This window comes from Octopus bimaculoides, chromosome 11 (genome assembly GCF_046866305.1).
Source record: "Octopus bimaculoides isolate indiv1 chromosome 11, ASM4686630v1, whole genome shotgun sequence".
In the NCBI taxonomy this organism is placed as follows: domain Eukaryota; kingdom Metazoa; phylum Mollusca; class Cephalopoda; order Octopoda; family Octopodidae; genus Octopus; species Octopus bimaculoides.
The window spans coordinates 42,701,989-42,727,975 of NC_142938.1; the positions used below are offsets into that span (position 1 = coordinate 42,701,989).

The following is a 25,987-nucleotide window of genomic DNA, read 5'->3' on the forward strand; positions in this document are numbered from 1 at the left end:
TTCAGTAAAATAACTACACACACCGCAAAAAGCATTCAATACTGTATGCAGTAATATCAATAGAATCCATTCATGGTATCGCTTCTAGTACATTGCATTATCATCTTTCTTAGAGATTAGAGTGACATAGCAAACACAAGAAACCTCAAGGTAACAAGTCTCTCGAAAAATCCAATAATTTAAGGCAACACAAATCATTAAAACACTTAAGAATTAAGGGTTCAGTTTTCAATCTCCTCGACTAAATTTCAATTTCAAAACATTGTATTTGTATCCTATTTTGCATTTCTCCCAAAACACCTTCCGTTTCTATTTGAATACTATTTACTTAATCACATATCAGAATTATTAGAATGCAAAGAGTAACAACAAAAACAATCATAGTAATAATCCTTTCTGCTGTAGGCACAAGGCCCGAAATTTTGGCGGGATGGAGAAGTCGAATACATCGACCCCAGTATTTGACTGGCACTTTATTTTATCGACCCCGAAAGGTTGAAAGGTAGAGTTGGCCTCGAATGCATTTGAACTCAGAGCATAAAAGACCGAAAGAAATTCTATTAAACGTTTTGTCCGACACTGTGACGATTCTGTCAGCTCTACTACTACTACTACTACTACAACAACAACTACTACTACTACTACTACTACTACTACTACTACTACTACTACTACTAAATCTTTTTTACTATCGGCACAAGGCCTGAAATTTTTGGGGAGGGGCTAGTCAATTACATCGACCCCAGTAATTGGTGTTTATTTTATCGACTCCGAGAGGACGAAAGGCAAAGTCAGCTTCAAGGGAATTTAAACACAAAATGTAGGGACGGACGAAATGCGGCTAAGCATTTCGTCCGGCGTACTAACCATTCTGCTAGCTCATCGCCTGCCTAATATAATAATAATTTCTTTTATTTGCTACCAGGGCAATGAATGAAGCGAACAATATAAAAACGGACATAAAGTGTGGGAGAATTATTAGAATAGAATAAGAAAAAAATAGACATAAGTATACAAGGTATACAATATTAACAAAAGAAAAGCATTATACATGGTATATATCAGTAAAAAAAAAAGGTGATAATGATATGATCCTTCTGATACAGGAGGAACTCAAGAGCTAATCGAGGAACCCCACCATCCAAGATTTCTCAGAACGCCAAAGGACAAGTGTCCTTCTGTTCTCTGACGCATAGGTCTATACTAAAAGCGGTATTACTTTCACCATTCCCAACCACTCCCAACCACTCATCCAACACTTTCAATGAATTCATTCGAAGACAGCACCTCCCTCTTCACCCTCATTTTCCTTTTCAAGTGAAACTTGAAAAAGTCGATGCAGGCTCTGCTAAAGAAGAAAGTTTCTGTCCCCGTACCTTTCAGCATGATCCACCACACAACCTTTTTCGCTCTGGATATCATGCAAAGAAAACTGCCTTCATTGCAAAGGAAAACTGCCTTCATTGCAAAGGAAAGCTGCCTTCCCTGTAGAGGGAATCTGCCTTCCCTGCCCAATTAACGGAGGGGAGCAGGCAAACATCATTATGGACTTTGCCGATAATCGGAACCATCTCACATGCAACGGCAGCCTTTCGATATAAGTCTAAACACATTCTAGATACCAGGTGCCCAGTCCTCGGTCCTTATTTCAACAAGTAATGTAGATCATGAACGATACCCACCTGCGTTCACTGTCTCTGCAAGTGGCGTAACTTCAGCGTGTGTCTGTGTATCAGCGGCCACAGCAAGCCTAAACCACCGTGCATAGGGTGTTGGCTGCAGATCGACTGCCTGACTACTGGACTGCCACAAGAAACTGAATAACAGATTATCCAATCTGATCAGGCAATAACTGGGGCAAGGCATGTCAGTCAGACGGTAAAAATTAAAGGATGTGTTGTAGACATTTGCCACCGCTGTCCGCCCTTTCAGGGACAACTTCCGTTCTGCCAACTTTCGGGTAAGGTTGGTCAGCTTGTTCGTTACTTCGTCTCAGTTCCTATCCACCTGGAGACCTGGATCGAACAACACACCGTATAATTTGATTGGTTTGTCTAGCATCTCACGACACCATCCAACGGAATGGACCTGCTTCTCCGGGTACCCAGCTGCAAGCCCACCGACTAGTCCACGTTGATCTTGGCCTTAATTACTATTTCCTATTCATTTAGTATAGTGCCTGATGTCTCCATTTCGTGGTGTCCGACATCGTGACGTTGAAGTCGTCCGCGTGCGCCAGCACGGCCTACCCAGATCCCAATTCGAAAGGGCTGCACCTCAACTAACTCAGCTTTCGCAGCAGCGGATCGAGAAAAGGCGAGAGCGGGCAGCCTTAGTAGACCGAGCGAGCGATGTAGAACGGTTCTGAGAAATAGCTGCATTCATCATTCCGAGAAATAGCTGCATTCATCATTTGTCGGTATATTCCCGGTCCTCCAGAGCGACCTGTCAAACCAAGTTCCAGTCAGTCCCCTATCTCTACGAGATAATCCTCATCTGCTGTGACCGTGTGAAATGTAGTCGATCAACGCGAGCTGTCAACGCAGACGGATCCTCAGTGACGAGAACACGGCAAGCACTGTCTAACTCGGAAAACTGAGTGAGGGATTTCTGTTAGGAGCTATCTCATGATTTCTTTTTCCATTACACTGAGCAAAGCAGATATCATCATGTTTTTTAAAAATATATTTTTTAAAACAAAGTTGAAAATTTTCTTTCCAAATTTGGACCCCCAAATGGGGTGCAAATGAATAAACCAACCAATCCAAGGTGGTCTTGGTAGCCTTAACACCTCTTATATAACAAAAGTTAAACAATTTTTAAAAACACAAATTTACCAGCGATGCGACGGGCATCCAACGAGTACCATCATCATCATCATCATCAACAACAACAACAACAACGGTTTCAAATTTTGCCACAGGGGTAACCATTTCGGGGGAGGGGATGAGTGGATTACATAGACCCCAGTGTTTCACTGGTACTTAATTTATCGACCCCAAAAGGATGCAAGGCAAAGTCGACCTTAGCGGAATTTGAACTCAGAACGTGAAGACGGACGAAATACCTCTAAGCATTTCGTCCGGCGTGCTAACGATTCTGCCTGCTCACCGCCTTAATAATGATGATGATAATAATAATAATAATAATAATAATAATAATAATAATAATAATAATAATAATAATAATAATAATAATGATAATAATAATAATAACGCTGGGAATGACAGCGAAACGGGTTGATTACTACCTAGATCAGATTCCAGGAAACCCCAAAATGGCTGAAGTTCAAAAAATAGTGCTCATGGGAACTGCCCATATCCTACGTAAAATACTGTCTATGTGATCTCAAATTTTAAAGCAAACACATAATTTTCTTATGGTTTCTTAAACATTCACTTGAACAAAACTGTACAAATCCAAATATATGGTACCCTAGGCATAACACCTACATGAACTTCTAACTTGTTGTCTCTTGAGGTCTCTGGGTGAGACTTGGATCCAACTTGTACAAATGCAAAACAAAAGTCAAACATAAAATAATAATAATAATAATAATAATAATAATAATAATAATAATAATAATAATAATAATAATAATAATAATAATAATAATAATTTAGATAATAATATTAATAATAATTATGACAATGATGATGATGATAATAAAGCAGATTAATAGTCATAATTTTTTTAAGGAGTTAAACCTTAATCCTCGTTAGATCTATATTACTGAAAATTTTGAAAAAAATAAGTAAACTTAGACGTAAACAATATGCTGTTCATAATAAATGCTGATCAAGTTCAGTATATCTTATTTTAGTCTTACCTGGAGTCGTGGAAGAAGGACATTTCTTTTCGGAACATTCTACTTTACCAGATGTCTTGCAGCTGCACCGATTACAGCTATTTATAGCTATAAATGCCTGCCCAATTAAGTATATTTGTCCTTGGTAGTAACATTTTGTGGAATTTTTTTGTGTTGCTGAAAAGAAAAGCTTTTCACGATTTTAAAGTATGTTTGAATACACCCCGCCCACTCATCCAGATTTATAAACTATGAAAAGATATTTACTTTCTATCCATATGATTAACTGCTTTCTGTTGCAGAACAAGAACAGAAATTATAATCCATTAACGCACTATAATGTTTTAATAATGCAGTATTTCTGCTTAACAGTTAAATATACATACTTTGCATTATACGCAATAATGAAATCCATTCTAGTCCTGACTTCATAACTTTGCTTATACTACGCTATGTGCGACTGCACTCTGGTCTGTTTAAATCAATGCCACTGGCATTGACAATATCCGATCTATTACTCCGAAACAACGATCCCTACAGTTATCCATTTATCGTCGCCAAACACCGAACAGGAATACATCTCAGCCTTTGAAAAGAAGATATAATGTTCAATCCTCGTCCTATTGCACACCCAACATCTCAAAAGTGATGTAAACTATTAACAACAACCTCCAACACTTTGAATCGGCCACGCTTTCGTCTTTCGTAAATAATCATTTTGGATTTTACATTTTAAAAATTAAATGGTGATCAATTTAAAACTCTAATTCATTGCATCCTGATTGAAAAACACCATTTAGTATTACCTTCATCAGTAGCGTTAGAGCACGACTTTCTCGTACAAACTACATTCCCATCATTCTTGCAAGTGCAATGATTGCATTTATCTTCAGCTAAAAACGTTTCCTCAGTTTTGTACGATTTTCCACGGTAGCGGCACACATTGAGTGTGCTGCTAGTCGTCGGTGTTGTAGTTACTGAAAGATAAGGTTTGTACGAACACGAGATGAATTTGAAGATACCATGTCACATACACACACACACGCATAATCACACACTTACACACACACACACACACACACACACACACACACACACACACACACACGCACACGCACACACAGAAGATTTGGTCAACTCGTCACACTTTCATATGCTTGTCACCAAAAATATATAAGACTAGAAATCTAAAATCGAAGAAAATTTCGACGAGAAAAATAAATTTACTTTAGCTTTGGGTTTTAAAGTTTATAACGAGAGTTACACAACATATAAATGGATAATATGATGCGAGGCGCAGATTATACTGTTCATTGCGTTTATTTTCTTTTGGGGTAGGGATGATTTGGCTGTTATTTCTAGTAGGTTATTCTCATTGGTTCATAACGCTTAATATTTAACTTCAAACAGATACTTAGATGCTTGTGGTTTATCATGAAGGTTAACACATTGTGGATCAGTTTCAATTGCCAGTATCTCATGTTTGAGAGTTTTAACAAGGTTGAAGCCTAACATCATGGAAGATGAAACCAGAGCCCAACAAAATTTGATCATTTCACCATATTCTTATAAGTAGACTAAGAATGTTCACTATGAACTCTTATATTGGATTGTGATATCTACTCGCTCTGCTTTGCTTGGGCCTTCAACTCTTTTATGTATTCGTAAGGACTTCGTCATGACATTCGGCATCTCATGGGCATTTTTAGACTTGATGGAAACCATAACCCTGCAAGTCTTACCAAAGCCGATTTCATTCCGGAGAGAGAGAGAGAGAGAGAGAGAGAGAGAGAGAGAGAGAGAGAGAGAGAGAGAGAGAGAGAGAGAGAGAGAGAGAGAAGAAGATGAAAGTCAGAAAGATAGAAAGCGAGAAAGAGAAGAATCGAACCCAGTGCTGGTACTTTATTTATTGATCTCGAAAGGCAAAGTTAACTTTGTTAGGATTTGAATTCAAAGTACACAGACCCGGAACTATTACTGCAAAGCAATCTATTCGATGCTCTAATAATTCTGTCAAATCGTCTACCATTTATAGAGAGAGTTAATCTCAGAAGTCCTGAGTCTATATTCATTAGATCAAATTTCATTCGCTAAAGTTTCAATTCCAATTTGTTTTTCGAGATTGTTTACCTCATTCACATCCTAATAATCAAATCGTAACTTGTAAAGAATTTGACAAAGAATGTAACGCAGGATTAATAACACTATTAATAACACGACGCTATTTGCAACTATTTTATATAGTTCACGCTTTAAAAATATAATATATTCTTATTTAGACGTATGCAATTTTCTTTTCTTTTTTTTTATAAAACGTGGAGTATAATATTTAAAATATAGTTCAGAGTATCTTATTTCAAAAACATCTTTTAATATTACCTTTATCTTTTGAGGAAGAGCAAGATTTTTTGGTACACGAGATGCTTCCTTTGGTCTTGCAACTACACGTATTACATTTATCTGCAGCTGAGAAGCTTTGTCCAAATACGAATGTTTTTCCATTGTAGTGGCAGTTGAATAAAATTTCAATTTTCGGTGTTGTGTTTTCTGAAAGGAAGGCTTTAAACCAACAAGGATTAAATATAAATTTGAAGAAATCCCCCTGCACAAATAGCTGGTCATTATATCACGTTATCATATGAATAAGACGATGGTAGAATAAAGTATATAAAATTGACCATAGGATCGAAACAAAACAGGAAAAGTTCATTGATAGCTTTTGTCTCTTTTCCCCAATGTCACACAATGAGAGAAGGAGGGAAGAGAAAGAGAGAGAGAGAGAAAGAGAGAGAGAGAGAGAGAGAAAGAGAGAGAGAGAGAGAGAAGGAGAAAAACGTGAAGAAAATACTTTTTTCCTTCGAATCATCCGAAAAGAGTGGGTAGTCGACATCTGAATTGCATTGTCCAATACAAGTCATTCGATTGCCCACACCGACACACGCACACACACGCACGCATGCATATACACATGTCCCACCGCATATCAAAAAGTCAACGGCTGACCTGTACGGAGAGAACCAAAAAGTAGTTGCCACACAAACAATAATAATTGTGACTGCTTTTCTATGTTTCACCGTCCGTTTCATTTTTCGGTCTGTAATAGCGAACACACTAAATAAAATACAGAGAGTGATCGACATATTGACATTTAACCCTAGTAAAGAAGTGGGAGATGTAGGGCATTAGAACCTATCCAGTGATTAGTAAAATTTGTTGAAAAGTATCTTTTAGTATTACCTTCATTTTTTAAATAAGAGCATAACTTTTCGGAGCATGCAACAGCTCCACTGGGCTTGCAAGTGCACTGATTGCATTTATCTATGGCTATGAATGTTTGCCCAATTACGTATACTTTTCCGTGGTAGCGGCATTCTATTTTAGTTACTGAAAGAAAAGAAAGTTATGTACAAATTCAAGATGAAACTATCATAGAATATAACTTCGTCAGTCATAGAATATAACAATAAAAGTATTAATCAGCCCAGCCTAACACAAACAATTCACAAACAGACATATGCATATATGACGACGAGAGCACCCCCCCCCCCACACACACACAATATAGAGTAGAGAAAATTGAAAACGCAAAGTTTAGGCAGTCAAACAAATACCCGAAGGCATAAATGAAATCATTCAACCACAGTAGTTGAAACATATATATTTTTACACATCAGCATAAGTATATATGCTTCAACTACTGTGGTTCAATGATTTCATTTATGCGTTCGGGAATTTGTTTGACTGCCTAAACTCTGCGTTTTTAATTTTCTCTACTCTACTTTTTCGCCTTGGCTCTCCATGAGCACTCCGTAAACAGCCCATATATTTGAAAATATATTAATAATATATTTAATATTATATATATATATATATATATGTAATCAAGATTTATATGAAAACTAAACATATTTTGACCTTAGTTCGGTGTACCTTCGAGCATCTATCAGAAGAGACTCAGTATATATATATATATATATATATATATATATATATATATATATATATATATATATATATGTGTGTGTGTGTGTGTGTGTGTGTGTGTGTGTGTGTGTGTGTGTGTGTGTGTGTGTGTGTGTGTGTGTGTTGTGTGTGTCGGCACTGTGGATAATTGTTTTCTATTAGAACCCCAAGCCACCCAATTCCTTTACGTAAGTATCCATTCTGTCTATGGAAATAAAGATGTAAGTGACCGGACATTTCAACAATGTTTTAAGAAGTTTTACTCAGGAAATTTTTCTCTCGCAGATTCCTCTCTATCTAGACGACCAAGATCGAAAAGCATCTATCATAATGCATCTGTGCCAGGTGGCAAAAAAGACTGCTAGTAAACACTCTTCACGAGGAAAATGTTTAAATTCAAACGTGACATGTCGTTGGCATGATGCTTCCTGTTCTCTGGAGTGGGCATTTCTTGATGCTCTTCAAAGTAACATTTTCTTTGGGAGACTTCTCTATCGGATTGAGACCCCCACCTTCGGCGTTTTTGCTCTAGTATCTAGTGTTTCGTGAAGAGAGCTTGTCTATCGGCTTGAGATACCAATCTCTGTCGTTTCTACTCTGGTGTCTCTTGTTCTCTCAAGCAGGCTTTCCTGGTTGTTCCAAACCTAATCGTTAATTTTCGTTGCTCTTGTGTCTCCACGGCATCTCGTTGTCTCTGAGAATAGAACCTGTCTTGTCTTTCCTCCTGTGTTTCCCTAGTCCTTCGACTTCTGGAGCGTCGGGATTCAGATGACTGAAAAACATTGTCATCTACACACCACATTGAATGTTCTACGTAAAATATTTAAAAAGTCAAAAATAAATCCCGTAACATTTTTTTGCTGTTTCTAAATTCATTCATGTGGCTTTATTTCATTCGACTACTAAGGTTCATGAAAATCGGTCCATTATAACAATTATACCTTATATATATACATATATTTTGAAGTGATGTGCAGATATTGTATATTTAGAATAATAAGGTAGTTAGAATGCTGGATGATTATATATATATATATATATATATATATATATATATATATATATTTTCTATTTACATTTTATTTACACTTTTTGCGCTTTCTTCTGTCATCGGATTTATCAAAAAGTAGTTTGAAGTTAGATTTCTTAGCCTTTTTATTACATAAAAAATTTTGTGAGGTTTGCCAAGCAAGGGAGAAAACCCTTAACCACTACAAAAATTTAACCACAGTGATATGAAAACCACACCTCTTTACCTTCCCCACATTAATGAATACAAAGGAATAAAGAAACAAGGCAATTATAATTTTTACTGAAGAAAGTCAAAAACAACATCTGGTTTTTCAATTAAAACCTTGACCAATTCAAATACAAAAATTCTTTTTCCTTCCCCATCCTAGAAGGCCTCTAAATACTAAATAAACAAGTCCGATCATACCAATATAAAAGCCACGCTTCTTTACGTCCACTCCTTCTCAAAATATGTTTCTTCTTTCTTCTCCCTTGCTTGGCAAACCCCACAAATTTTTTCATATATAAAAAGGTCAAGAAATCTAACTGTAAACCACTTTCTGATAAATCCGATAACGGAAGAAAGCGCAAGAAGTGTAAATAAAATGTAAAAAGAGAATATAATTATTCAACATTCTGACTACCTTATTATTCTATATATGCAGGCGAAGGAGTGGCTGTGTGGTAAGTAGCTTGCTTACCAACCACATGGCTCCGGGTTCAGTCCCACTATGTTGCATCATGGACAAGTGTCTTCTATTATAGCATCTGGCCGACCAAAGCCTTGCGAGTGGATTTGGTAGACGGAAACTGAAAGAAGCCCGTCGTACACACACACATACACACACATACACACACACATACACACACACACACATACACACACACACACACACACATATATATATATGTGTGTGTGTGTGTGTGTGTGTATATATTTTTGTGTATGTGTTTGTCGCCCCATCATTACTTGAAAACCGATGTTGTTGTGTTTACATGTCCGTAACCTTGTGGGTCGGCAAAAGAGACCGATAGAATAAGTACTAGGCTTAGAAAGAATACGTCCTGGGGATGATTTGTTCGACTAAAGGCGGTGCTCCAACATGACCGCAGTCAAGCAAATTATATATATATATATATATATATATATATATATATATATATATATATATATATATATATTAGAGGAAAAAGGACAATAAAAACCAAGGCAGGACGAGTATCTCAAGTTATTTAGAATATTTAATTCAAATAAGGTGAATTTGAGGTAATTAACTAATTAATTAGTTAATAAATAAGTAAATAAATTATTGGATGTCTTACAGCTGTTTCTGGGATATTCCAAGTGATAGGTTAGCATCTCCATACACAGAGTATTCCTTCATCAGAGACAAGGTGAGTGTGTATGAAAATTCTAGACTTGGAATTCACAGTTTATAAAGGAATAGAATAGTAGATAGAAGAATAAAGAGTAAATCAGCAGATAGAAGAATACAGACAAGAGAATAAAGTTCACAGCTCATCTTCTTCCAGAGATTATGGAGGTTGGTCTGTATTTCCGTTAAGGTATAGGTCCTTAAAACCAACCTTCACTTCACAAAACGACAATACAATTGCTTCAAATTATAGCTCATGAAACAAGGAATGTTCAAATGACGATATAGCAGAATGACGATATATATGGTAAGAAGCTTGTTTCTCAACCACATGTTTCAGGATTCAACCCCACTGCGTGGCACCTTTGCTTTGCCAAGTGTCTTCTATAATAATCTCGGGCCGATCAAACCCTTGTTAGTGAATTTTGTAGGGGGTAAATGAAAGAACATCGTATATATGTATATAAGTACTGAGTTACATTCGACTAAAAATTCTTCAATGTGTTACCTGTAGTTTTTGAGTTAGGACATATCTTTTCGGTGCACACAACAACTCCAGTGTATTTGCAAGTGCACTGGTTGCATTTATCTATGGCTATGAACGTTTGCCCAATAAAGTATACTTTTCCGAAGTAACGACATTCTATTTTAGTTACTGAAATTAAAAAAAAAGATGGGTACGAGTTCAAAGAATAGAAAAGCAAACATATTGATTAGCTTGGCCTTACACATACACAAATACACAAATACACATAGACATATATAGACATTCACATCTGATGAAGAGACTATCATATATATATATATATATATATATATATATATATATATATATATATATACCGTTTAATAATATGAATGGATGCAATGCAAGCTGAAACTAAAGGAACATAATTAATAACCACACACAAAATCCAAAATATATGTATATTCTTCTACATTAATAAAATCGATATAAAAATTGCAAATATATAAATATAAAAATATGAAGATACATATAAATGGATAAATATCGATATGATGCATAAAACACAGAGAATTTTAGATTTAAAAGTTACAATACATTGGTGTAATAAGAATTTGATACGATAAAACATTAAAAAGACGTACTAAAATACCACGAAAATATTACAAAGATTCAAAAGTCCCATCTACGGGAAGTTTCAGAGACGCGCCAAGTAATATGAAATATTTCATATTTTTAAAAACTGACACTCCCCTCATCAAGATGTTCACACATAATGCAAAAAAAAAAATACAAATACAGAAATACAAATTGTACAATTACATACCAGCCATTCGTAAAATTAAGACATTGCGATTACCACCTTTATAGTTATCTAATATCACCTCATTATATATATATACACACACACACACACACACACACACACACACACACACACACACACACGCACACACACACACACACACACACACACACACACACACACACACACACACATATATATATATATATATATATATATACATATATATTATTCGAAGTGTACAGTATTATATGTCCATATATCATTATTATAAGTGATAGATATACGAGTGCATTTTTTCCTGACTTATGAACTCTTAGACGACTTAAACACACACACACACACACACACACACACACACACACATATATATATATGGTGTTATACTTGGAGAGCGTGTTTAGTAAGAAAAGGCATGGACCACAATCTTTCCAATTAGGCGCGGCTGTTTGATTAAAGGACTTTCCTTCGCAAACACGCAGCTTGTAGCCCAGTCCTACGAAAGAGGTAATGCAGAAATGTATTGTTAACTGGAGGTTTTGCACAAAAATCTGCGTAGAAGGCATCCATGATTGGTCAATCATAAAGGAATGTTGCTTTTTCAGGAAAAGATTATGGTCCTCAAAATGGAAGTTTTGTCTCTTCCTCCTTTCTCTACTAATCTTTCTCCATTTGACTCATCTTTTCACACCATTGCAACCTCATTTAGAGGGAAATCAATTTCTAAATTAAGAAAAGGTTGAAAATGATATTCAGCGTTTCTTTGCTTCGAAACCTGAAGAATGTTATGTCCGAGGTCTTACCAATTTGTCAAATGGATGGGATTACGTTTTCAATAATGAGGGGAAATATTATCGTGATTAAATATATTAATTTCCACTAAAAATGCATTTGCTTCTTACCCCATCTTGAAATAGGACAGGTCTTTATTTCTAATGTAATATAATATAATATAATACAATACAATATAGTTTAATATATTACAATATAATATAATTATGAGATAAAATTATATATATATATATATATATATATATATATATATATATATATATTAGTATTACCTGAAGTTTTTGAGAGAGAACATGTCTTTTCTGTGCATAGAATATCTCCACTGGGCTTGCAAGTGCACTGATTGCATTTATCAATGGCTATGAATGTTTGCCCAATTATGTATACTTTTCCATTGTAGTGGCATTCTACTTTTGTTACTGAAAGAAAAGATAATGTATACGAATTCAAGATGAAAATGAAATTTCCTCACTCAAAGAATATAACAACAAATATTTTGATCAGCTCAGTTTTACACATACAGAAATACACATAAACACAAACTCACGTATGCACAAATATATATACTTTATTTGTGTATTAAGACTCCCATTGATTTCATGTTAAGAAATATCTGAAGCCGTTAGGGATAGGTTAAGGAAAATTTTCTGCTTAATATTTAGCCAATGAAATCTAAGAACTACAATTTTACTAACCTTAAAGAAGTCAATTTTCTAGATATTAACATGCACAGGCAAATTTAAACCCTGTGACAAAGCAAATGTGGAAGCCTCATATATAGACATAGGCTCTAAACAACCACCACCAATCAGTAAATAATTAGTTAATAGAATTAGCAATCGTGTCTTCAGTCTATCCGCTGATAAAGCTACTTTTGAATAGGCCACTCCATACTATAATGCAGCATTAGAAAACTCTAACTTTAAGAATAATATAAACTATATTGAACCAATTGCAAATAGACCAAGAAGATGCAGGCAGAAAAAATCATATGGTTCAATCCACCTTATAGTATTTATATAGCCACTAACATAGCTAGGAAATTCTTAAAACTAATAGAAATCACTTCCCATACTCCCACAAATTCCACAGGTCTTCAATAGAAACAGTGTTAAAGTTAGCTATAGTTGCCTCCCCAATGTAGGTTCAATAATATTCAATCACAATAAAAATAATTCCACCAGGAATACCCTGAAAGACATTGTAATTATAAATCTCCGAAGCACTGTCCTCTAAATAAATACTGTGTGGAAAAAGAAGTTGTATACAAGGCCAAAATCATGGACCTCAACGTAGTAACAAAAGCATATATCGGAATGACGGGCAACTCGTTCAAGAAATGATACAGCATCTGGTGTCATTCAGGGTCAAAAATAGAAGACTCCCAACGTCCCTATTCAATTTTATATGGACATTGAAAAAAGGAATAAGCAACCCCCAGATCATATGGAGCTTGCTTGTTAAAGCAGAAAAAAACAGGGGGTGGTGCACCAAATACCCAACCACTTAAACGTTATTTCAGAAGCAGGATATTCACATAATCGAACAAGTGAATCCTCATCGTTGAACGATGGAGACCCAACACACACACACGCACACACTCACACACTCACACACACACACCGACTGATACACATACACAAATACACAGAGTAACACACACACACTACACACATCACATACACACGCTCACACACACCTACACTCACACACGTACTCACGTCCCACTTCATATCGCAAAATCAACGGCCAACTGGTATGGATAGATCTATACAAGTAGTTGCCACACAAAAAATAATAATTGTAGGTGCGTTTCAGTTCCCACTTTCCGGTCTTTAACAGCGAACAAACTAAGTGAAACAGAGCTAGTGATTGACATATTGACATTTAACCAAAATAAAATAGTGGTAGATGTCGGGGATAAGAGCATAATCAATAATCAATGAAATTTGTTTGAAAAGTGTCTTTCAATATTACCTGTAGTTTTTGAGAGAGGACACACCTTCTCGCTGCACACAACAGCTCCAGTGGACTTGCAAGTGCACCGATTGCATTTATCTATGGCTAAGAATATTTGCCCAATTAAGTATACTTTTCCGTAGTAGCGGCATTCTAATTTAGTTACTGAAAATAAAAAAGTTGTGTACGAATTCAAGATGAAATTGAAACTTTCTCACTGAAAAAATATTACGACCAAAAGTTGATGAGCTCAGCCTTACACATATACAAATACATGAATACACATAGACACTCGCACATACACATCTGAAAACAAGAACCTGTGATATATATATATATATATATATATATATATATATATATACACAACAGTGATCGAAATTTAGATGTAAATTAAAAATATTCTTAACTCAGTCCGGTGTGTCTACGAGCATCCAAAAGAAGAGACACACTGTATATATACAGATATAGATTTATATACACAAGGTACCCCAAAGTAACTGGAAACTGTCTTTCTCTTGGCAGGTAACCATATACCTCCTCAATAGCAAGACAACTGTTTCTCCCTCTCTGTTCTTCTGTCACACTCTAATCTTTCCTCATCTAATACCAAATCACCTCCTCTAATACTCCCACCCTCTCAAAATTCCTTGTCTTGTAAGTTACTTGATGACACGGCAGGCGCTGGCGCCACGTAAAAAGCATTCAGTCCACACTATGAAGCGGTTGCCAAAACTAACCTCGCCTGTGCTGGTGCCATGTAAAAAACACTTAGTGTACTCTGTGTGGTGGTTGGTGTTAGGAAGGGCATCCAGATGTAAAAACCATGCCAAACAGAACAGTAGCCTTGTGTAGTCGTCTACACCCCGCTTAAAAGTTAAGAACAAAATTCTTGACCATTTCTGTGAACACATCACGATTTACTCATATGAACACATACACAGCCCAAAATACAAGCCAAACTTCAGCAAAAAAATAATGGGTTGAGCTGAACAGATTAAAGGATGATAAAACAATAACAATCAAAGAAGCTGATAATGGGAGTGCAGTAGTCTTAATGGACATGCAATATTATATAACTCTAGTGCTATCCATATTAGAAGACACAACATACTATGAAAAAGGCCCAACACTACAGTCAGCGGAAAATAATGAGCAGCATAAAAACTCTGATAAACCTATACAGAGGACTCACCGTCAAAGAACACGACTGTATTACTAACTTCAAAAGAAAATCCAGTCAATTTTACGGTATTCCTAAGATACACAAAAGTGAGAAAATAAGTAACGCATGTAGGAGTGCCACAGATATAATAGTCAGGGTACTCCCACCCAATGACCTCAAATTAAGACCTATAACAGCAGACCCCGCATGCAAAACTTACCGTCTCAGCAACATTTTAGATACCCTCTTAAATCCATTCCTCAAGCATATTAAAAACAATTAGTAAAAAACCCTACTAGTATCCTTTGATGTAGTCAACCTGTACTCTAATATCCCCCCCATAACCAAGGAATAGAGGCAATCCAGTTCTGGTTAGAGAATTAATCCAATGAACTCCCACAGCACATCAAAAAACAATTCATAATAGAAAGGCTAAAATTCATCTTCAAGAATAACTTTTTCGTATTAGTGATAAGTTCTATCTACAAAATCGGGGACTGCGATGGGTACGAGAATGGCCCCTTCCTTTGCTAACCTGAAATCACTCTTTATCATAAGGAATATAGCCATCAACAACTTCCTTTCCTCGACATCCTCATAAACAAATCCAACAGCAAAATAGAAACAGACATATACTATAAGCCCGCGGATTCTAAGTAATATCAACCGCTCAACTCATGCTACCCCGGACACATTAGAATGACTATCTCTTTCAACCTGGCCTAAAGAATTTGCAATATAGTATCGGATACTAGCACTGGGGACACTCGACTACATGAGCTAAAGGATACACTCATCAGCAGGAATTACTCACTATCACTAATTGATATAGGTTTTCAACGTACCCTACAACTCAACGTCCACGAACTCAAACATCCCAAACCAAAGAATGAATGACAACTAAAAACCCTACCATAACTAACCATTACAAAATGTATTTCATGATAAAATTATTTTAACATTTTAAACGGCAAGATGTAGCATTTAATTATGATTCTAATCGTAATTATGCGTCTTAAAAAAATGTCTCTCTGTGAAAAGTGTGGTGCTATGAAGTGGGACAAGGAATCATTAGGTAAGTGTTGTTCTAAAGGTAAAGTCCATTTACCAATGATTCAGCCTCCAGAACTTGTAAAACATCTTTTGGGTACCACTTCAGGATCAATATATATATATATATATATATATATATATATATATATATATATATATATATATATATGCGTGTGTTTGTGCGTGCATGTGTGTGTGTATATACTTCTCCACTTTCTGTTTTAAATACCAAATATTACGATTCGGCAAATAAAGTTTTTCAAAATTGCAATTGCATATCACTTTTTTGTCCTGCTTAATTTTAAAGTTTTTATTATTTTAGGATGAAGAACACAAGCATAGGTGCTGAGCCAGTGACTAAACTGGTCAATTTGGCATGTTCATGGATAACAGACCGTTCGGCTCTGTAAAACCTTACATATTCCTGAGAAATAGACTGAATCATACCAACTCTAGATTTCCGCGAGATATACAATATCTTATGTTTTCTGTTGATAAAAACCGATAAGAGAGGTATTGAATCCGGTATATATGCCATTATGAAGACCACTAAAGACAACGGCATGGTTTAAAAGGCGGCTTGATGATAATGACAGGCAACTAGAGAGCAGCTGGAATATGATAATCAATGTCCGTGGTTCCAAGCAATTTTGGGCTAGAAAATGTTCAGACTTGATGGCTATGAACGAAAATTATGGCCCGGCCCACTTGTTCCTAACTTTGTCTTGTGCAGAGTACTTTAGGCTGGATCTGCGTGAATTTTTGGAAAAGCTGAACGCAGATATACCAAACGCTACTACAAAGCGCACCAATGAACTGTGTGCTGATGACGTAGTGGCTGTTAGTGAGTATTTTCACCCTCGATTTGCTACCTTTATGAGAGAGGTCATAAGACACAAAAACAGTCCTTTCAGTCTGGTCGAGCACTTCTTTTGGAGATTGGAATACCAGATGAGAAGTGCACCACACGTTCACATGAAATTGTGGATTAAAGATGGCTCGGTTATGGCTAGAGACGACAAGAGTACGATTCAGACTTTTATACAGTCCATGATCACTTGTCGTCTTCCGTCGAATGGGGAAAGTTCAGTTTTGTCGGACTTGGTTTCGCGTTTTCAACAACATGTCTGTAGTGGATCCTGCAGAAAACTTATTTATTCAAACAGTCGATTTTACACCCGATGCAGATTTGGATTTCCACGTCCTGTTAGAAATTTCCGTTTGCTTAGTGTAGACGACAGTATAAAGTCAGAACTGTCAAGAAACTTTTCAAACTTGACAGACGACAGGGGGAAGAGTCCATTAATGACTATAACCCTCTTGTTCTGTATGTCTGGAAGGCGAATGTCGATATACAGTACATTGGTGAAGATAGCATGATTCTAAAGCGATATGTTACTAGTTATCAGACAAAGTCCGGAAAGAGTGACACTGAAGGCATTTCGGCTGAGATTGACAAATCCAAGTCTATTTATTCAAAGTATGAGAGTGTCAGACTTCAGTTGATGAGCAAGTGTGAAACAAGCGCCTATGAAGCTGCTGACAAACTAACTGCTTGGCCACCACTTCTATGGGTGTTCTGAAAGCGTTATTTGGATTGGAGCAGACTTGCCCAGTTACCGATCGCATAGGTTCAAACCTCAGTATGAACTGGACCAACTGGAGCCGGACTCCACCGATGTTTATTATGAGAACATGGTGGAAAATCGGTATCCAAGCAGACCCGATTCGATAGAGCACATGAATTTGTATGAGATTGCAAGTAAATATGAACACGTGCGTCCAAACAAAGCCAGACATGCTAATGAACAAATGCAGTTGAGAAAAAAATCTTGGCTATTTCCGTTCTGTCGAAGAGCGAATTGTAAAGTCGCCAAACATTAGATCAGTGTTTCCCAAACTTTTCGCCCACCGCCCACTGATACAACCCACCCTACTAACACTAAATCTTCTAGGAGAATCCCCCCTTGTATCATTTGACACACACACTATATCGTAGACTCGTTGGCTGGTTAGTGCTGTTTGGACTAAATATGCGGTTGTTTACAAAACTCTTTTGTGGGTTTAGTTTTGCCATTAGTGTGAATAAAATTCTAACGTTTACTCTATATTATGCAGACAGACTAACTTTGGTAAAGTTGCGCTTTCTTTTACACTGATTTTTATCTTCCCCAAATGAACCCTTGATCAGAACTACCGATGCAAAAATAATTAATGATTGTATTATAGGAGGAAAAGAACAGAACTTTTTAATGAGAACCATGTTTCTGGTGCAATGCAGCTAGTGCAGATACATTCGGTTTCAAACTTGTCAACTTTAGCCGCAAGTTTCCTCGTTCTGTCACATCCAGTCCAATTCTTTTATGGGAAAGTAAAGTTCCAACATGGCTAAAACCAGTTTCAACCAGGTACGAGGTAGGGAAGGCACGCAAAAGTAATTTCAGATGTTTCCCCAGATTGGGGTAAGAATTCAATATACTTTGTAGCTATCACAAACCTTTGCCATTTCGGCGATATCGCATTGTGGTGTCATTGTCAATTTGTAATTTTATCAATTCCTCCTGAATGTCGCCGTCGCAACTGACTGCATCGAACTCAAGCGGATTGATATACCAATTTGGAATATTCAGTGCAATGATATCTTGAAATCGTTCCACCATGTCATCGTGCAATGGTTGTAAATAGTTGCGATATGTAGTTAAATCAACCAATTCATCTTTCAAAGAGTCAAGTTCTGGAAATTAATGGAACTGACATTTTGAAATGTTAGTCATATACAACACCAATTTCGAAATGAAGGTAGTGATAAAAGATTTACAGTCAACGAGAGATTTTGTATTCTTGCAATAACTTATTCAAATGATTTAATTTTGCGAATATATCACAAAGAAAAAAGATATCGCACCTTGCAGCCATCAATGAAGTGGATAGTGGAGTATCTTCAAAGAAAGATATGATTATATGAAACAGTTCAACAAAGCTTAAAACACAGTTTCCTTTTGACAGCCACCGCACTTCGGTATGGTATAAGGATTTAGTATAGTCCTCATCATTTCTCAGACAGAGTTGACGGAAAATTCGTTCAGACAAGGGACTGAACTTCAATTTGCTCACAGTCTTGATAACTAACTGTAGCACATCATTCAATCTGCCGTTCATATTTTTTGCAACTAAATGCTGACGGTGTGCCAAGCAATGAATAGTTAATATCTGGTGGGAAATTTTACGTTTTAGGAGAGATGAAAAAACCTCTGTATCTTCCTATCAACGAAAGGGGCTCCACCAGACGCACAGGCAAGAATATTACTGAGTGGGATATTATGTTTAAAAAGGTAAGACTTGAGAGTGTGAAAAATAGTTGCGCCTTTTGAATCAAGCAGTAATTTCACTGTGAACAGCATTTCCTCATACGGTTGAAGGTTTTGGCTGAAATACCGAACACATACCATCATCAAACATTGATTCTCCACAACAATTGACTCATCCACTTGTATAGAAATTTCAGAACGCAGGATAATACTAATAAGATAATGTTTTGACATCGTTGGTCATTTAATCGATACGTCGAGAAATCATGCTATCGGGTTTTTCGTGTATAACTAGGCGAAATATTGTTTTTCCAATTGTATGAGACTTTCCAGACTTAGCAACAAGCAATGCAATATTGTACGATGCAATCAACCCGTCATTCTTCTGCTTACTAGTTTTCTGGAGTAGCGTGCTGAATGTTTGTGTTTGCTTTTTGAAAGAGGCGCTCAGTTGCAAAAATTAGGACAACGGCAGGTCCTTTTTGCCCGAATGCTTTGCATCAAAGTGATACTTCAAGCGTGAAGGTTTCATTGCTTCGTTGGTCAATGTTGGTCAAAGAAAGCACATTGGTAACTGATAGTTCTGAGGAGAGGGAATATATCCAAACGATAAATAATCACTGCTGTACTGTCGACAAATTTTCTCGACTGGAGACATTAGAAAAGTAAAAATGTGAAAACGAATTTCTACGGACGGCGTCCGAAAGGCAGTATGATATTCCCAAAGTGAAGTCGATAGAGTCAGGCGACACGTCTTTACTGGAACAAATACGGATCTAGTTCATTTGGCTGCCAGCATTTCAAAAATTAAAGCTTATCGAAAATTTTAAAATCTGGTACATTAATATATCTTTCCAAGCTAAATTGCTGGAGTTATTCAACTTCTTTCAGAAAAATGTCTTTGAAAAGTTATAGAGGTTTAAAGTTTGATCATTTTCACCCAGTCAAGAAACACGACTTCAAAGCTGTCATTTTGAGCGTGACTGCACATTTTGTTAGCATCCCGAAAATAGCACTTGTGTTTTGATATGTAACCGTAGAATTACGCACGACGTATAACCCCTCATTACTTTTTTATTTGTCAGAGTTTTCAGAAATTTTTTGCGAATTTGTATTCTACATGTGGGGCTTCATACGATTATGCACTCCCCCAAAAGCGCGATTTAAGGCCTAGACTTATTTGGCTGCTATTTTTAGCATATATGACGACCATCTCAATGCTATTTTTAGCATATATGATGATCATCTGAATGAAAAGTCCGCTTTTTTAATACAAACGAACGTCTCATGCAAGTAGTCAAATCGATAAAAGTTCATCTTTATTCTAGATATAAGTAAATGCAGACTTGATTTCTAAAAATTCTTTGTCACCCACAAAATGTTCACATCGCTCACCATTTTCTAGAAATTTGCCCATCGTCCACCTGTAAGTTACCCACCGGTGAGCGATATCGCCCACTTTGGGAAGCTATGCATTAGATTGACCACGGATACTTTGGAGTGTTATTACCACAATCTGCTCATGCTCTTCAAGCCTTGGCGTGACGCATAAAAAGACTTTCTTGGAGGTTGCAAGTCCTGTGATCAGTATGCCAACGATTTATTTGAAATTGTCAGGTTCCAGAATGTGTACAAACGTATAGAAGATGCGCTGAAACATGGCAAAAATATTCAAAGTGAATCTCAGACTGATCTCAATGATGACTATTCTGGTGGTGATCATATGGAAGCTTTGGCAGATGAAGATGTTGTCAACCTGTCTCGTACGAGAAATATCACTGAGGAAGCACTGAGCCATAAAGAAAGCCAACTGAATGACGTGCAAAGAAAAATTTATAATGATATTGTGGTCGGTATTGAGAACCAAAACAATCACCGGGACAACAACAAACCTTATCCGCGATGTCATTGTGATGACTGCACAAGTTTTGAAATTTGTTTCTGGTGGTGGTGGCACGGGCAAAAGAATTTTGATAAATGTATTGGCTGATAAAATTCAGTACATGTACCCAAATGACAATGGTCCGAGTGTAGTGATATCAGCACCAACAGGAATGGTCGCTTTCCAACTAAACGGAACGACTGTTCATCGATTGCTAAAACTCAAAGGGCAGCACGGCAAAACTCTCGTGTATGAGGAACTATCGAAAGACCATCTAAAACTGTTTCAGGTGATGCTTCAGTATGTGAGACTGATTATAATCGATGGTCAGTCACTTGCAGCTGGCTTTTATTCACTTGAGATTGCGCCAACTGTTTGAATCTACACAGCACAGTTCGCCTTTCGGACACATAAACGTGGCTGTCTTTGGTGATTTGTTTCAATTACCACCTGTTAGAGGAAAACCGATGTTTAAAAGAATCAGACACCACGGTGCCCAAAGAGCGTGCTTTGGCATTAGCAGCCACCACTTGTGGAGATTCTTTGACTATGACGAGTTGACAGTTAACATGCATCAGAAAGACGATACGGAGAATTATGTTAATATGTTCGACCGAATAAGATTGGGTTCACCGCTTGACTCTGACATCCAAATTCTTAATGAGCATAGAATTGAACTGAAAGCTTCTCTCGAACGGGTTGCTTACAAAATGTGTGAGCTGACTCAGACAACTGATTTGAGTATCGTTTATATTATGCCTCTGAACGATTCGGTATCGGAGTTATGCTCGAGAAACTTGGCATTAGTATTGTCGAGATTGCAGGTGTTGATTCCAGCATGCGGCAAACCAAAGGTAAAAAAAAAAGAAAACTAAAAGCAAGAAGTTGACCACCAAGTCGGAAAAAAAAGACGTCTGATACTGCTGACCTTGAAACCGTCTTTAAAGTTGGCATTAATGCTCGAGTTCTGATTAAGCGCGACATGGACGTGGACAGCAGTTTGTTTAACGATGCGATGGGAACTGTCAAGAGACTCATCTACGAATTTGGAAAGATTACTGCCGTTGACGTTCTCTTTAATAGTTTAAATAAAATCTTTTCCATCAAAACTGTCAAAGTCGATTACGAATTGTCACCTGGTGTGTTCATCACTAGAGATCAATTTCCCTTGTGTATTGCATATGCAATTTCTATCCACAAATTACAGGGAATACGCGTCGATGGTGTCATTGTTGATTTGGGTACCGGCGTTTTCTCCGACGGTATGGCTTATGTATCTTTGTGCAGAACGCGCAAACTGTGCAACGTTCGCTTGATTGATCCTGATCCATCGAATTTGATTATGTACGATTCCTGCACTTGGAAAGAATACAACTGAGAGAGTGCATTAATATGGAGCCACTTCCATTGTGCAATGTGAAGCCTAAAATTATTAAACTGGCTAAAAAGGCGACTATGAAGATTAAAGTTGCCATTAATATGGACAGTGAAATCATCAACTTGCCGAAATAAAAAAAAAAAGGCTAGATTTGACAACACGGTTGCAAAGCTGTACATCTCGCTGATCAACGAGAGAAACGTATGTTTTGTGAACAGCACGATACAGGTTATCCGCCAGCTGCCTTTGTTGGCGAAATACATGCAGTCGAGTAGTGATATTGTCATTCGTGAAATTCACGATATTATTTCTTCATCTGGAAATAAATCGGTAACCAACTTGAGAAATATTATCGGCGGCAGGTTTAACGATGGTACTCGGAAGTACATTTATCATTTGCTGCCTGAAAATGTTCAACAAATGTTCATGTTTGAGGAGAATACATTGCTCTGGTGCACTAGAAAACAAGGCCATTTGCCCCAAATTACACAATAATGAGTGTGATTGTGCATCGACCAACTGCTGTGGAAATTCTATGAATACGACCGACGTTAAGTCTGATCTGACGTCGCATCCTATTAGTGGTCAGCAACAGTTTAAGAGCTTGCTCAAAAATGAGGTTTCGATTATCAGGAGGTGCAGTCTGTGTGACAGTGACATCGAGCACACTGGTATAGTGAGCCATGTCTTCCCGAACACTGCATTACCTGGTTGTTAATTTGAACAGATTCAAATATATAGACAATCAGATGGTCAGGATTAATTCGGAGTTAATGAATTATTCTTTGAATAAGCAGAATATTTACGGCCAGAGATTCCGATTAATCGGCTCAGTGTTGCACTCGTTGGCTAGTGTGGACTCCGGTCACTACACCAGCATCGTTCGCAACCAGGACAAATGGGACATCATTGACAACGATGCCGTCGTTTCCAAGCAATATATAGCTTTCCCGTCTAAACTGCTTAACAACTATCTGTTGTTCTTGGAAAAATTAAATTAAATTGAATTGAAATGAAATTAATTTTCATGGCCGATATAAAGCAACAAGCATTATTTAATGAATGACTTGCCTGACGGTCAGACGGGAAATGTGACAGAGGTGGTGAGATATAACTTTTTCTCTATATAAAGCGCTTTATTTGAATATCTTAAGCGCATTTCTGAATTTATTAGGATAATATGAATCTGGTCCCGCCATTGAGATACATTATCTCAGTGGTTAATGACTGCCATTTTTTTACTTTTGGGAGGTTGTGGGTCGGACTTGCAGCTTCTAAAGCGATTTTCGTTATAATCTGGGAAAGTCATGTCACTCGACCAGATTCTTGTAACCGTTTTATCTCTCCGTTTGATAATTAACAAATACAACAATTATTATCGATTTTATCGTACATTTTTTAATATTTTGACAGTCACACTATTTCAATTGGTCGGCGTTCGGGTGTCAGTTTATTAGAGGCTGTCGCACCATTAGGAGAAATACGATACATAAATAAAATATTACAAGCGTTTCCTTAAAAAGTACGAAACTAGAATTGAAAAATGGACACGTTCAAAAGGGAAGAGAGGTGATATGCCCCCTATATGAGTTCACACAGCCACAGCAAGAGAAAGTACAAGCAGAGGAGGAAAACATTGTAGACCACACTGAAGAAATGAAAGAGAGACAGAAGTGTGAAACAGAGAAAACAAAGGCGAAGAACGAAAATGGAGCTACTAACCCTAAAAAGCGAAAGAAAAATAAGTCAAAGGAACGGTCAACAGAAAACAAAAAAGAGATAGAAAAGCCAGGAACTAATAATGTACAAGAAGAGGAGAGAACGGATAAAGATGTCAAATACAAGGGGGTTTTGATAAAGTACGAGAAGAGCGAGCAGATGGAGAGAAAAGTCGCGAAGATGCCGGAGAAATGTGCTGAGAAATGCATTTTGATACATGAGGACGACTACTGGGAGTACATAAAAGAACTTGGTGAAAATATAACAACGAAACGAGTATGATTGGTGGAGACACCACCCCTTAGAACTGATTATTTGCAGTTGATAAGGACGGAAGTAACAGTGGTTAATGGGAGAAAAGTAACGCGATTGTTTCAACTTTTTGAGTTGCAAAACCGTTAAAATGTCTACATGATGTTGAACGTAAAAGTGAAAAACTGGATAAATGTAACCACCCGATTTCGGGGGTTGAGTGGACATTGCGCCTCATTTTTCCATTCTTGCATATTATCATTTTATTTTAATTTTTCTTCTACTATTATCATTCGCTTTTGTAATTTTTAGTTCCCCGATTTTATGTTTGTTGTGTTTTGTACCGTCTTTATGTTTTGTGATGTCTTAAAAATTCTTTGTACAGCCCTTTTTGGGTAATAAAGAAATCGGTATTTCGTCTGTGTACAAATTCTAATGTCATCTTTACGCAGTGGTTCAATCTATGAATGATAATTTTTATAAATTTACAAGTAGTCAATCAAATATAATTCAGTAATAATTTGTTTAAATCGCATAATATGTGTATCATAATGCGAATTATCTTTCCTTATAATTATTTCGGTTTCGTACTTTTACTGTTATATAGATTCGACTTCATCATAAATCCAGTTTTTTTTTATTATCACGGTAATTTGCATGCAGTGATAAATACGTTTTTTTATATACTTTGGTATGAAGAGTATTATAATGAATTTACTTATTCGAAGTTAAAGATGATATTTTGTACATTTTCAAATATTTATATTAAGAACTCGGTTTAATAATTATCGTGACATCGTAATTCACACGAGTTACTTTTCATTTTAAGATGCCACAGAATGTACAACATATAGGGATTCCAATATTTTTGAGCAACAATGCTAGTCTCAAACTGTTTAAGGTTTGTCATGACAGACTGCAACCCATTTGAGCGTGCGTATTTTTCAAATCTAGTATATATATATATGTGTGTATGTGTATGTGTGCGTGTGTGTGTGTATGTGTGTGTGTGTGTGTGTGGATATATATATATATATATATATATATATA

General features: G+C 36.7%; 1 protein-coding gene and 1 pseudogene across 1 annotated transcript in view; one reads left to right on the forward strand and one right to left on the reverse strand.

The window, feature by feature from the left end:
• LOC106872600 (uncharacterized) overlaps positions 1-25,987 on the reverse strand; it is a 314,391-nt gene that overhangs the window by 105,696 nt on the left and 182,708 nt on the right. The window contains exons 40-46 of the mRNA XM_089360611.1: positions 14,199-14,345; positions 12,494-12,640; positions 10,667-10,813; positions 7,046-7,192; positions 6,188-6,367; positions 4,615-4,785; positions 3,830-3,985 (exon numbers count right to left, since the gene is read on the reverse strand). Coding sequence (XP_089216737.1) covers positions 3,830-3,985; positions 4,615-4,785; positions 6,188-6,367; positions 7,046-7,192; positions 10,667-10,813; positions 12,494-12,640; positions 14,199-14,345 — 1,095 coding nt within the window. The remainder of the gene's footprint in view (positions 1-3,829; positions 3,986-4,614; positions 4,786-6,187; positions 6,368-7,045; positions 7,193-10,666; positions 10,814-12,493; positions 12,641-14,198; positions 14,346-25,987) is intronic.
• On the forward strand, positions 17,017-21,258 carry LOC149133271 (uncharacterized; annotated as a pseudogene).